The 12,605-nt window shown below is 51.4% G+C and overlaps 1 protein-coding gene across 5 annotated transcripts in view; it reads left to right on the forward strand.

Moving 5' to 3' along the window:
• LOC102774630 (peptidoglycan recognition protein 3) overlaps positions 1 to 11,365 on the forward strand; it is a 14,511-nt gene extending 3,146 nt beyond the window's left edge. Inside the window, exons 1-9 of one of the 5 annotated variants that reach the window (XM_015558632.1) lie at positions 1,134 to 1,411; positions 2,690 to 2,785; positions 3,950 to 4,057; positions 4,970 to 5,171; positions 5,372 to 5,490; positions 6,450 to 6,602; positions 8,548 to 8,749; positions 9,814 to 9,932; positions 10,819 to 11,365. In XM_015558632.1, coding sequence (XP_015414118.1) covers positions 2,737 to 2,785; positions 3,950 to 4,057; positions 4,970 to 5,171; positions 5,372 to 5,490; positions 6,450 to 6,602; positions 8,548 to 8,749; positions 9,814 to 9,932; positions 10,819 to 10,997 — 1,131 coding nt within the window. In that variant the 5' untranslated portion in view covers positions 1,134 to 1,411; positions 2,690 to 2,736 and the 3' untranslated portion in view covers positions 10,998 to 11,365. Of the gene's footprint in view, positions 1 to 1,133; positions 1,412 to 2,689; positions 2,786 to 3,949; positions 4,058 to 4,969; positions 5,172 to 5,371; positions 5,491 to 6,449; positions 6,603 to 8,547; positions 8,750 to 9,813; positions 9,933 to 10,818 lie in introns of those variants that run through there. The other 4 variants (XM_006755585.2, XM_015558633.1, XM_015558634.1 and 1 more) reach the window with 4 other exon arrangements.
• The last annotated feature ends 1,240 nt before the right edge of the window (positions 11,366 to 12,605 follow it).

A 12,605-nucleotide genomic window follows, 5' to 3' on the forward strand; every position in this document is an offset into this window, starting at 1 on the left:
GCCTGGGCGGGGGACTCCCAGCTCCCTGCGATCTCCCGCTCTGCCCCTGCCCAGGCCTAACGCCTCTGGCCGAGGCGTTAGGCCTGGGCAGGGGACCGCTAGCTCCCCGCGGTTGCAGGCTCCACCCCTGCCCAGGCCTAACACCTCTAGCCAAGGTGTTAGGCCTGGGCAGGGGTCCCCCAGCTCCCTGCGATTGCCGGCTCCGCCCCTGCCCAGGCCTAATGCCACTGACCGAGGCGTTAGGCCTGGGTAGGGAACCCCCAGCTCTCTGTGACCTCCCGCTCCACCCCTGCCCAGGCCTAATGCCTGTGGACAAGTCATTAGGCCTGGGCAGGGGACCTCCAGCTCCCGCCATTGCTGGCTCCGTCCCTGTCCAGGCCTAATGCCTCTGACCGAGGCGTTAGGCCTGGGCAGGAGACCCCCAGCTCCCGCAATCACCGGCTCCGCCCCTGCTCCCCGCCATCGCCAGCTCCACCCCTGCCCAGGCCTAACTCCTCAAGGTGTTAGGCCTGGGAAGGGGACCTCTCAGCTCTGATTGCAGGCTCCAAATAGCTGCTGGGCGCCTACATATGCAAATTAACTGCCATCTTTGTTTGGTTAATTTGCATACTCATCTGATTGGCTGGTGGGCATAGCGAAGGTACGGTCAATTTGCATGTTTGTCTATTATTAGGTAAGATAGTCTTTAAATATCATCATGGATATGATTTTTTATAATTCCCCCAAACTCAACAAGCGGAGATTTCTTAAAGGTTAGGTGCAATGTGGCATCTGAAACCATATCAATGAATCCTTTGTACTCTGTCAAATTAGAATCCATTGGTCTATCAGGAAATGTGAACAGGTCCTTTAGCCAAGCATGACTTTGTAACTTCATGGGCGGTTATTTGAGAAGTAATCATTCACTGCGTTATTCTCATTTCCCAACGCTGACCCATTTCAGATCTATACACAGGGCAGGAAGTTCCCAGATGTGGGACAGGACTCCCAGGGCCCATGGGCATCCCCAGTGGGCTGGCTTCCTGAGGGCTGGGGTGAGGAAGGAGCCAGGGAGCTTGGGCAATCATGCTCTTTCCCAGGGAGGAGGCACCTGGCTTATTCACAGGGCGGGTCCCTTCTCTCAACCAAGTCTGGCTTCCCCAGTCCTTCTCAGTGCTGTGGAGGGAGCAAGCTCGGAGCCTCAGAACTCTGCCCTTCTCTCCACTTTCAATAGGGACCTAGCTTTCCTTCTCTCCAGGAGGCCAGAGCCCCAGGCTCCCTCCCCAGGAGGAGAGCTCTCTAATGAAGGGAGAGTGAAGGGCAGAGGAGGCAGCTGCTGAAGGAGGGCAGGGCAGAGGTCAAGCCCGAAAGAGAGGAGCTGCCAGCCAATAAGGGGTGAGCCGCCTGCACCCTGAGCTGCATGAGATCCCAGGTATTTCTGTGTGTGGGTGTGAGTGTTCTTTCTTGGAAGGATCCGGACTCTATCAGGTTAAAATGTTAACAGAGTGAAGAAAGATGCCTTGATCTCCCTCCCCTCTTGAATCCTTTCTCCTAAAAAGAAAATTTTCTCTATTGGCTGTGGGTCCTGGGTTTACCGCTACACAAAATCCTTCTCTTTCTCTCTAGCCCTGAATCTGTATGTATTATGTCTCACTTGCCTCCTTTTCTGAGGCCTAGTTTCCTGATGGTAAGAGTGGGTATTGTAGGGCACTGTGAGGAAATTTAATGAAATGTCTGTGGAGTCTTTACAAAATACCTGGAACATAGGATGTGATCAGTAAGTGGTAATTGTTACTGTAATTAGCATCTGTCAGAATTTTGGGGGGTGAAGTACCCCATACCTCTGACTCTTAAATAGAGCTAGAGATGAAGCCAGTCCTACCCCTACTTATAGGTTTCTGCTTCTGATCCTCATTGTGTTCACTTATAAAAGTGGGGTTAATAAGATCTTATAGGAACTTTTAAGGATCTATATATATAAAAGTCTAAGCGACCGAACGACTGAATGATCGGTCGCTATGATGTGCACTGACCACCAGGGGGCAGACATTCAACGCAGGAGCTGCCCCCTGGTGGTCAGTGCACTCCCATAGTGAGAGCACTGCTCAGCTGACAAAGGGCGCTAGACTCTGGGCTCACAGCTGGCAAGTGCAGCTGCGGCAGAGCAAGCCTCTCCCACCTCCGCAGTGGCAGGCACAGTGGGGCCAGGATGTGTAGGAGCAGCATGGCATCCAGCCCAGGCTCGGGCTCCTCCCAGGCTGCCTGCTGCTTGGTGCACTACTACATCCCTTGAAGGGTCCCAGATTGAGAGGGGGCACAGGCCAGGCTGAGGGACCCCACCAGTGCACAAATCCATGCACGGGGTCTCTGGTTAAATATAAAATCACAGAACTAGATGTAAAAACATCTACAGCTACTGAAGGGTTTTAGAAACTGTTATTGTCTCTACTGGAAAGCCTACGATGAGGCACTGTGCTCCCCTGAGGGATCAGAAGCTCCCAGGGTCACAGGTGGTGGGTGAGGATGGTGGCTAGACAGAGGTATTGGTGCCCTCACCTTTCCTGAGCCCCAGCTGAAGGTCAGGCCCTGTGTTGGGGACCATGAGAAGCCTGGCCAGGTGCTGGCCTGGGAGGCAGACAGAGCACCATGCAATGGTGTCCCCCACTTGAAGAGTGAGAGCGGTTGGATTAACCGTCAGTGTCTTTCCCAGGTCCGTGGTCCACAATCTTCTCATTGGTGTTCCGGGACCACGTGGGGATGCTGCTGTGGCTGCTTGTCTTCTCGGCTCTGAGTCTCCAGGCCTGGGGTACGTTTTTTCGTGGGGTCAGAAGTGCTTTTGGCATAAGCCCCAGCTGGTTTCACCTGCAAATTGTCCTCTCCAGGTTTATCATGCTTCCCCACCAGTCCTATGTTCCCCTTTCGAGCTCGGCTCTGGTCCCTCCTCCCTGCTGAGATGGGCTCTGGTTCTCAGTCTCCCCAGCCTGCCCAGCACACCTCATCTTCAGCGTCACGGTCATGGGGGTGACTTTACAGAAGAGCAGGATCTCAGCCTCGGTGGAGACCCTTACTGACCTTGTCTTATAGACAGAGAAACAGGCCACACTGTGGCAGTGACAAGGGCATCTGTCCATGGTCGTCTGACAACTCTGGGGAGGCTGCAGAGTGTAGTGGCTATGAACATGGCTATGGAGGCAGGCAGCTTGGGTCAGAATCCAAGTCCATGGCTTAAAATCTGTATCATCTTAGACAAGTCATTTAATTTCTCCGAGCTTTAGTTTCTCATCTGTGTAGAAGAAGTAGCTAAGTTGCTTTATCTTATAAAGTTGTTTTAAGCCACAAATCCGACAGTGCCCTTGAAAATGCTTGGTAACCTTCAGAGCTGGCCTGTGGGAGGTGATGTTGGTGACGTTGCTGGTTCTAGTGTTTACTGTTCCCATGACCTCAGATGCTAGCCAGGCAGAGGGGATGAGGCATGTTTGTAATGACTAACCCTCAATTAATCCTATAGAAAACATCTAGTTTGTGAGGGCAGTCACAGCAGTTGGAAATTTTCTATATTTCTAGAACCTTGCCTGGACCAATAGGTTGTGTGTGTGTGTGTGTGTGTGTGTGTGTGTGTGTGTGTGTGATTCTGATTTATTAATAGGTAAGCAGGTGAACTAGTAAAAGCTGAGCCACTCAGATAAGGGGATGGAGAGACTGCAGAGCCCCTGGAAAGGGGGAGGGTTAGGGGAGGGTGGGAACCTGAAGGCCTCACTGGGGCAGATGTGAGAGGCCTGAGAGATTTCTGCCTTGTTTCCTGGAGGAAGTCAGGAGAGTTGGGGAGACTGAGAAGGGGGACTGTGGAAGGTTGGGAGGAAGGGGAGAGGGGGCTGGGGGGGGTTAGGGGGTGGGGGGGGCAGAGCCCATGCCTCTGGGGTGGTCCAGGTGTTCTCTGAGAACCAGCACCAAGCACAATGTTCCTTTGTAGGGTATTCCCCTCAGTTGTCCTGGAATGAAACCCAAACCAGAGAAGTGTCAGAGCGGCTTGTGGACCTGTTTGTGGGCATCTCACAGCTCATTCGCAAGGGTCGCAATGGTGAGCTGACTTGGGGTTGACTGGGGTTTCTTAGGTGTCCGGAATGTTTCTCAGGACTTCACTGCGGCTGGTGGGTGGGTGGGGTGGAGTCCCAAGAGGGGCATTCACCAAGGAGTGGCATGGAGGACTTGAGCCCTCAGGCAAAGGTGAGGTCCGGGCAGGAGAGAAGACCTGGGGAAGAGACCAGGCCCCTGTTCCCAGCTCTCAGCAGTAGGGTGGAGACCCCCTGCCCCTCAGAGAGCTCCTGGAGTCCCCAAGATGGACACAGACAGGGAGCCTCAGGGGACCTGGGGGCCTAGTGGGCCTCTCACAGCCCTGCCCGCAGTGACTTTTCATTTGAAAGAGAGGAAGCTACATACCTGATGCTCATTGGGGCTTCCTGGCGCTCTGGACCTGGGGCTCCCTAGTTTGAGGGCAGTGGCGGACTTTCCTAAGAGTCACTTTGTGGGGGAGGGACAGACCAAAGACACAATCAGAGACACAGAGTCACGAGCAGTGCCAGTGAGGACAGCGCACCCTAGGCATCCACGTGAGGCCTTTAAGAGAAGGCAGCTCAGGACTAGGGTTGGGTGCGAGTGTTGCTGGGACTGCTTTCTGCAGGGGGAGGGTGAAGCCGGCCAGAGAGGAGTTAAGGGTGGATAGCCTCCAGGGAAGCCCAAGAAGCCAGTGTTTGGAGAACAAAGCAACCCGACTTCCACGCTGAATACAGAGTCCAATAAGGGATGTTTTTAGCCTAAACAGACTATGGAGATGCCAAGGGGAGGCTGTGGGTGGCGAAGGCCTCATCCAGGGCCTGTCCCCCCATCATAGGGCAGGAGAGGCCCTGAAACAGGAGGATGAGGGTGGTGTGGGCAGCGGGCCAGGGGAACTGGGTAAGAGCTGCAGCATGCCATCCTTTCGTTCCCTCTGCAGATGCCCCCACCATTGTTTCCCGCAAGGAGTGGGGAGCGAGATCTCAGACTTGCTGGGCCCAGCTGACCCCACCTGTGGCCTATGTCATCACACAGCAGCTCACGGGGATGGAGTGCCAGGAGCAGAACGTTTGCAGCGAGAAGCTACGGAGCCTTCAGGCCCATTCCGTCTACACCAAAGGCTGGTGCGACTTGGCCTACAAGTAAGAGCCACACTCAAGTTAAGTTACTCTAGTAAGAGACTCGGACTGGCTCTTCTCTCTTCTACCATCTTCCCTTTCGTGTTGCTTTAAATAAAATAAATACAAACTATTAAAACACAGCTGCCCCTCCTTCTGAGGATGGGTGAGAGGGTTCCTGTGACCGGTATTGGCCATTCAATCCACGTGTCCTTGCCTGGCAGCTTCCTGATTGGGGACGATGGCAGGGTGTATGAAGGTCTCGGCTGGAATATCCAGGGTTTGCACACCCAGGGCTACAACAACGTCTCCCTGGGCCTCGCCTTCTTTGGCACCAAGGAAGGTAACAGTCCTCCCCTGGACCCTCTGCTGGAGAGTTATCTATACTCTTCCTTTGCTCCATCGTCTCCACACTCCTCTTTTCTTTCTCTTTTTTTAAAAAATTTTTTATAGAATTTCACACACACCAACTGACCACCTCTGCTAGGGAGCAAGATCTCAAACGTTCCCCGCACGCCTGTCTTTTCAGCCTCCACCACACTCTCCCGAAGTCCTTTCCTCACTTGGACTCGATGGTGCGGCGTCCTTTGTGTCCTCTTCCACTTCCCTGGTCTGCACTCTGTGAGGTTGCTGACGCCACTAGTGAGCTCACAGTGTTGCCTTCACCTCGGTGTCTGAGGTTGTGTGACACTGAGCCTGCACAGAGGCAGAAAAGCAAGCCTTCTTCTCTCTTCCTCCAGTGCTCCCTGTGGGAGGACCCACCAAGAAGCAGGCAGGCAAGGAAGTCTGAGGAATGTCCTTTGTAGGTGTTTACCCTGCAAAACAGGAGAGTGCAGGGCCGGTGGAGTGGAGAGCTAGTAGATGAAGTCACAGCATGGACCGCAGAGGTGTTTCTGTGAGAATTATATGAGTGAACGGGTGAGAAGAGCAGTTGCCACATGCATGATTGTGGGAGCTGCTAAGTAAGTACTGTCACACTTTTCTCCACGCGAGGTGTACCTGACCTGGTCAGGTGGGCCTCTCTTTGCATGTAGATTGTATTGCCTCCCAACGCTTCCACCTAGAGATGGAGTGGATACAAGTCTTAGTTTGGCCCTTGAAAGAGGTCACAAACTTGGCCTCCAGCAGGTGTCCAAGTAGTTCTTTGCCTCTTAGTACCGCTGTCCTAGCTACTGGACCAGTTTCCTCTCTTCCCATCCATCAGTTATTCAGGCTCAGGTGGTAACCTCGCCCTCCCTCCAGATCTAGACCAGACTGGAGTCTCTTGCTGACAATTTGGTGATCCATGTCATCCTTTTTCAGGCCACAGTCCCAGCCCGGCCGCCTTATCAGCCGCAGAGGACCTGATCTTCTACGCCATCCGGAAGGGACACCTGTCCCCCTGGTATATTCAGCCACTTCTCTTGAAGGAAGAGATGTGCCTGGCCTATCAGCAGCCAGCAATGCCCCAGAAAGGTGAGGTCCTCCATCCCACCTCCTCCCCCTCCCAGTGACACCCAGACACCAGGGAAGGTTGTTTTTCCTGTTGGTGTTCATCGATTTCTTGGGACCCAGAACACCTCATGCCGAGATCCAGAAAGTTCTGAGAGGGTACCTTCCTGACCTCCTCTCCTTCCCACTGGAATGATATGGCCATGGGGCCATTCTTGACACCAGTATGTGTACACACATTTTCACTCCATCAACAGGTATTTACTGAATACCAGACACTCTTCTAGGTACTGAGGATACAACCATGAACAAAACAGACAGCTTCACATTTCAGTGAAGACAGACCCAAAATGAAGAAATTCACAAGTAAAATGCATATGATGTCAGGTGGCAGGAAGGCTATGGAGAAAAACAAAGCATGGTCATGGGGCAGCAAACATGTATATATATTTGTGTATACTATGTGAATACACACACACACACACACACACACACACACACCCCTTTCTAAATGCAAAACTCAGCCAACTTGCAACATGACCACAGCATTGAAAAAAACCTGACTTCACAGATTATGCTGACATCAGAGTGAATATTTCAAGAAACTGGATAATAAAAATCATAACCTTATTTTGGAATGAGCAAGTAGCAGCCTAAAACCAGTATAAATAATAAGCACTTTCAATAGCTTAGCACATTCTCTGCTAGAGTGGATCTTTTCTTGGACTCAAGGATATATATATATATATATATATACTGTATATTAGAGGCCCAGTGCACAAATTTGTGCACTAGTGGGCCAGGCTGAGGGAACCCACCAGTGCATGACTGGGGCCAGGGAGGGATGCAGGAGGTTGACCAGCTGGGGAGGGATCGCAGGAGGGCTCCAGGGAATGTCTGGCCCATCTTGCTCAGTCCTGATCGGCCAGACCCCTGCAGCAAGCTAACCTACCAATCAAAGCGTCTGCCCCCTGGTGTTCAGTGCATGTCATAATGAGTGGTTGAGTGGCCTTCGCATATTATTAGCATATTATGCTTTGATTGGTTGAACAGCCGACTAACGACCAGGCACTTAGCATATTAGGCTTTTATTATATAGGATATTACTCTTCACTCAAGGATATGTTTGATTGATTGATTGATTGAGAGAGAGAAACATCAATGTGAGAAACATCGATTGGTTGCCTCCCATACATGTCCTGACCTGGGATCAAACTCGCAACCTAGGTGTGTGTCCTGATTGGGAATCAAACCCCCAACCTTTCCACGTTTGGGATGACACTCTAATCAACTGAGCCACCCAGCCAGGACAAGGATATTTTTGTTATTTTTTTTTGAATTGTACATCTCTAAATAAAGTTTTCCTTGCTTTCAGACAAATGCTATCTTCAGTAATGATAATCTCTTCACATTTGTAGTTCTTTATAGATTTCAAAATACTTTCATATACATGTGATCAGTTCAGAGATGCTGATTTCTGCATATTGGTCCTGTTACATAAAAAGCACACGCACCAGCATGTATTCTCAGTGCATATTCAAGCATGGAGGTACACTTTGTTTTTTGAACAAAATGGCCATGACGCTGCGATCAATGTCTCTTCCCCTTCTGCTCACACACTGGTTTCCATAGTTTAATCAGAACCTGTAGATTTTTGCCTCTGTCCATTGGCTGCAGCCCCTTGACCCAGACAATCCCTGTGTGGCCTTTTCCCGAGCCCCCCAGTTGAACGCATGTTAGGATATTCCCCTGGTGCCGGAGGGTGGGGAGACCGAGGAGCAGCCCAGCCTGCAGTGGTGTGATTGTCCACGTGTGGGCACAGGAGCATTCTCACGGCCTTGTTTTTGTTGTCGTTATGGGGTGTTTTTTTCCCAAATTTAATTTAAATTTATTTTTTCCATCATCTTTTATCCCTTCTATGCCCTCTACCACCTCCACCCATCCATGGTCTTGGTTTCTCACCTCACCACAGCTTGCCCCAGCATCATCCCACGGTCAGCGTGGGAAGCCAGAGAGACACACTGCCCTCAAATGAGCCTCCCAGCCAAATACGTCATCATCATCCACACGGCTGGGACGACCTGCAACACATCCGCGGACTGCCAGACTCGCATCCGAGACATACAGTCCTACCACATGGACAGATTGGACTTCTGTGACATTGGATATCAGTAAGTGGGGTGAAGGCTGCAGGAAGGCAGGCTGGGGGAGGAACCGACATTACTGAGCCCTTCCTTTGTACCAGGGGCTTTACATAAGGCAGTGTCTTTTATTTGTGCAAGACTCTGGGCTATCATTCAGACATGGCTAAGGGTTAGCTATCTCTCCTGGAATATTCTCCTCTAGGGAAGACTCTGAAAAGAAGACGTTAGAAGCAATAGTGATAAAAGCAAAACTGTGAGACCCTCATGGAAGACCATTGAAGGGTTGTGCCTTTTTACGTATCCCCTTCCCACACTGAGAGACACAGGCCCTGCTCAGCCTCTTCCTCCATCTGGCCCAACCCCAACTTGCTCCCTCTGAAGTTAGAACCCTGCAATGCCTCTGGTTCTGTTACTCCACTTTATACACATGGGATCTTTTAACCTCTCTGGGCCTCTTTAGCCTCATCTCTACAACTGGGAAAACGATACCATATCTACTTGAAGAGAGAGAGTGAAATCAGAATGTTCTCTCTTTGTCCCTTTAACGCCGGATCTATCATAAAAAACACATTGAGCTAATGGAAGAGCAGAAATAGGAGATGCCTTGGAATTTCATAGAAGGGATGTAAGGTTAGAGGATGACAAATTGCAATCATTCATCTATGACGTAATCACAACAGCTTTTGCAAATTCTCAGAGAAGAGGGCATTTCAAGAAGAGAGTGGTGACGTGGGTCAGTGTAATCTGGATCAAAAATACGCTTCCATGGTACTAGCGTTGAGGCGGTCACTGGTCACCTTGGGGAGGTCAGATTCCGTGGCATTGTGGGGAGAACGGCCATGTCACAGCGGGGGACTGAAGTGGCTGTTGTTATTGCTTGTCACGGTCTGACCTCACTTCTCAGGTTCAGAGATTGTGATTGTCTTTTGGTTTTTGCTTCTCTGTTTTGTCTCTGTGCACATTGGCACATACGAAATGTTTAGTCAACATTTGATAAATGAACGGGAGAATGAATGAATGATTCAAGGAGTAAATGAAGCCAATTCTTCTTCCAAGAGTGACTTTCTCCGTTTTTCTTTGCCCTCTCCTAGCTTCCTGGTGGGCCAGGATGGCGGTGTGTATGAAGGCGTTGGCTGGACTATCCAAGGCTCTCACACCTACGGATACAACGATATCGCCCTAGGAATTGCCTTCATAGGCAACTTTGTAGGTAAGGTGTGAGCATGGGGCAGAGGGGTTCGGGCAATGAAACCTCCTGTGGAATGTCCGGGGAGCATGGGGGGGAGGTGGGGGGAGGCAACCTTGTGGTGCCGGACAATGTCAGGGACAAATTTTAGCTTTCAGGAACTCAACACAGGATGCAGGTCACCCAGGAGTCCCTCCCGGACAGAAAGTTTCCCCCAAATCCACCCATCCCCATCCCCAGTTCCATCTGTCTTTATAACCATGCCCTAGAACAGTGATGGCGAACCTATGACCCGCGTGTCAGAGGTGACATGCGAACTCATTTTTTTTTTGGTTGATTTATCTTTGTTAAATGGCATTTAAATATATAAAATAAATATCAAAAATATAAGTCTTTGTTTTACTATGGTTGCAAAGATCAAAAAATATCTATATGTGACACGGCACCAGAGTTAAGTTAGGGTTTTTCCAAATGCTGACACGCCGAGCTCAAAAGGTTCGCCATCACTGCCCTAGAACATAATCTTTCGCAAACTTTGGTACTTATATGGCTCAGTCAGCAAATGCATCCTCTTCCTTGGTAACCATGGAAACAGTGTTGAGGAGCATCACTGCCTGCTATGGCAGAGTGAGGACAGTGAGTGGTGCCCTGTCTGCCTCACGGTGCCTGTGGAGAGGTGGTGTGCTGTGCCGTGGTTCTCACCCAGCGCAGTTCTGAACCTTCCAGAAGAAGCTTTGCAAAGAGGAATCAGGGAACACAGTGACCCTGTTTTCTCTCTGTGCCTGGCTGCCACAGATGAATTTGTCGGCTATGGTGGGGCGTGGGGGTTGGGCAGAGGGAGGTTGGAATGCAGATGCTTGCCCCTGCCCTAAGCAAGGCTCTGATGATTGGTGGGGTATGTGTTTTGCAGAAAAGCCACCCAACGCCGCAGCGCTGGAGGCGGCCCAGAGCCTGATCCAGTGTGCGGTGGACCAGGGGCACCTGGCTCCCAACTACCTGCTGGTGGGGCACAGTGATGTTAGCCAGGTCCTATCTCCTGGGAAGGCTTTGTACAACATCATCAGCACCTGGCCTCACTTCAAACAGTGAGGGCCCCGCAGGCTTTGGTCAAGGAAGCCGTGAACTCTCCGCCTCCATCAGCACTCAGCAAGGCCTCCTCAAACCAACAACACTGCATGGTCTGCAATACTGTCCTCTCAAAGTTATGCACTTTTTACTGGTCTTAAAGACACAGTCAAAGTAAACTCAGCACACAGCCTCACTGCTGCCTCTTCTGCCTCATTCGTGTAAAGAGATCTTGCCCAGGTCCCCTTAATCATTTAAAGTGTTGAACTCGGCCTCACCGCCCTGCCCCAGAGGGTTGTTATGAGGATGAAGTGAATTAAATGTGTTAGGGTCTTAGAATTTTCAGTTGGCCTAGAATAGTGGTTTCATTAAAGTCAATAGAGGTATTGTTACTGTTGTTGCTATTGTTGTGATTGTTGCTACAAGTCTCCTGTGGGTGGAAGGATTTGCCTTCGTGGGCACCGGTCTCAGCTGCCCTGGGGGAGTTTGGCAGGATGAATGCTAACCGTGATATGAGCAGGGGGCAGCCTGCGGGGCCACAGGTTAGGCAGGTGTCAGGGCGCCCGTCAGGGTGTGTGTGTGTGTGTGTGTGTGTGTGTGTGTGTGTGTGTGTGTGTGTGTCTAGAGCTCATCTTGTCAGTTGTTTTTCACAATCATAAGCTTGAAAAACCAAATGATGCCAAATGAATTTTCTTTGGTTCCAGAATAGAACACTAACCTGGGTAAGCCCCCTATTTTACAGAAAAACCCACCCAAAGGGCACAGACGGCCTGCTCAAGTTCACCAGTGAGCTAAGGAAAGGGAGGAACTCTCAGATTCTGGGCACGGCACACTTCCTAGCACCCTGCTGGTCAAAGGTGCTTTATGGCCCCTCCTTTATGGCAGAATGAAGTAAACCATCTTAGCAGCATTTAGATCTCTCCACCTCTCACTCCAACCCCCCCTTTTCCGCAGAGTGAGCCCAAGTGGGCAATTCACCGGCTTACCCCCTGGGCTTGCCAGTATTGGGGCCGTGGCCCACACTGTCCCACCTCCCTCTGGGCCTCTCCAACTCCACCAGGAGCCCTTCCTGAAGGCTTCCTGCTCCTCCAGACTGGAAATGATGCCCCCTCCCCTGGGTGCCCATGGACTTGGCCTGGGCCTTCTGGTCGCACATCCTCCTCCAGACCTGGACTTCAAGGCTGTGCCTGCACCTTCCTGGTCACTGTATCCCCAGGTCCATCGCAGGCCTGGATCACGGGGGGTCACCGATGTGTCTGCACAATGGAGGGGTAAGATCCACCCCCCGCAGGGTGGGGTGAGCAGAGGCAGTTCTTCCCCCAGCTGTTCTTGGGACATTGGTCACCGAGTGGAGAATCCCAGGTGTCTGCAGGCTGCCTGAAACCCACCCACCACTGTGGCCTGTCAGATTTCTCACAGGCCAGTCCCATCCTAATTCCAGGCCATCCACCACTCCCGCTCTCCCGGGCCCTCACATCAGTTTGGGACTTGAGGGAAGACCCTCTCCGGGGCCCAGGTTCCCCCACTCCCATCAAAGGTTTCTGTGACCTTCTCACCTGGAACTGGTAACCGTGGTAACCGGTAACCGCAGCCTGGAGGCAGCAGTGGCAGCAGGCCCATCAGGGAAGGTTT

The sequence above is a fragment of the Myotis davidii genome, unplaced genomic scaffold, assembly GCF_000327345.1.
Source record: "Myotis davidii unplaced genomic scaffold, ASM32734v1 scaffold1734, whole genome shotgun sequence".
Taxonomy (NCBI): domain Eukaryota; kingdom Metazoa; phylum Chordata; class Mammalia; order Chiroptera; family Vespertilionidae; genus Myotis; species Myotis davidii.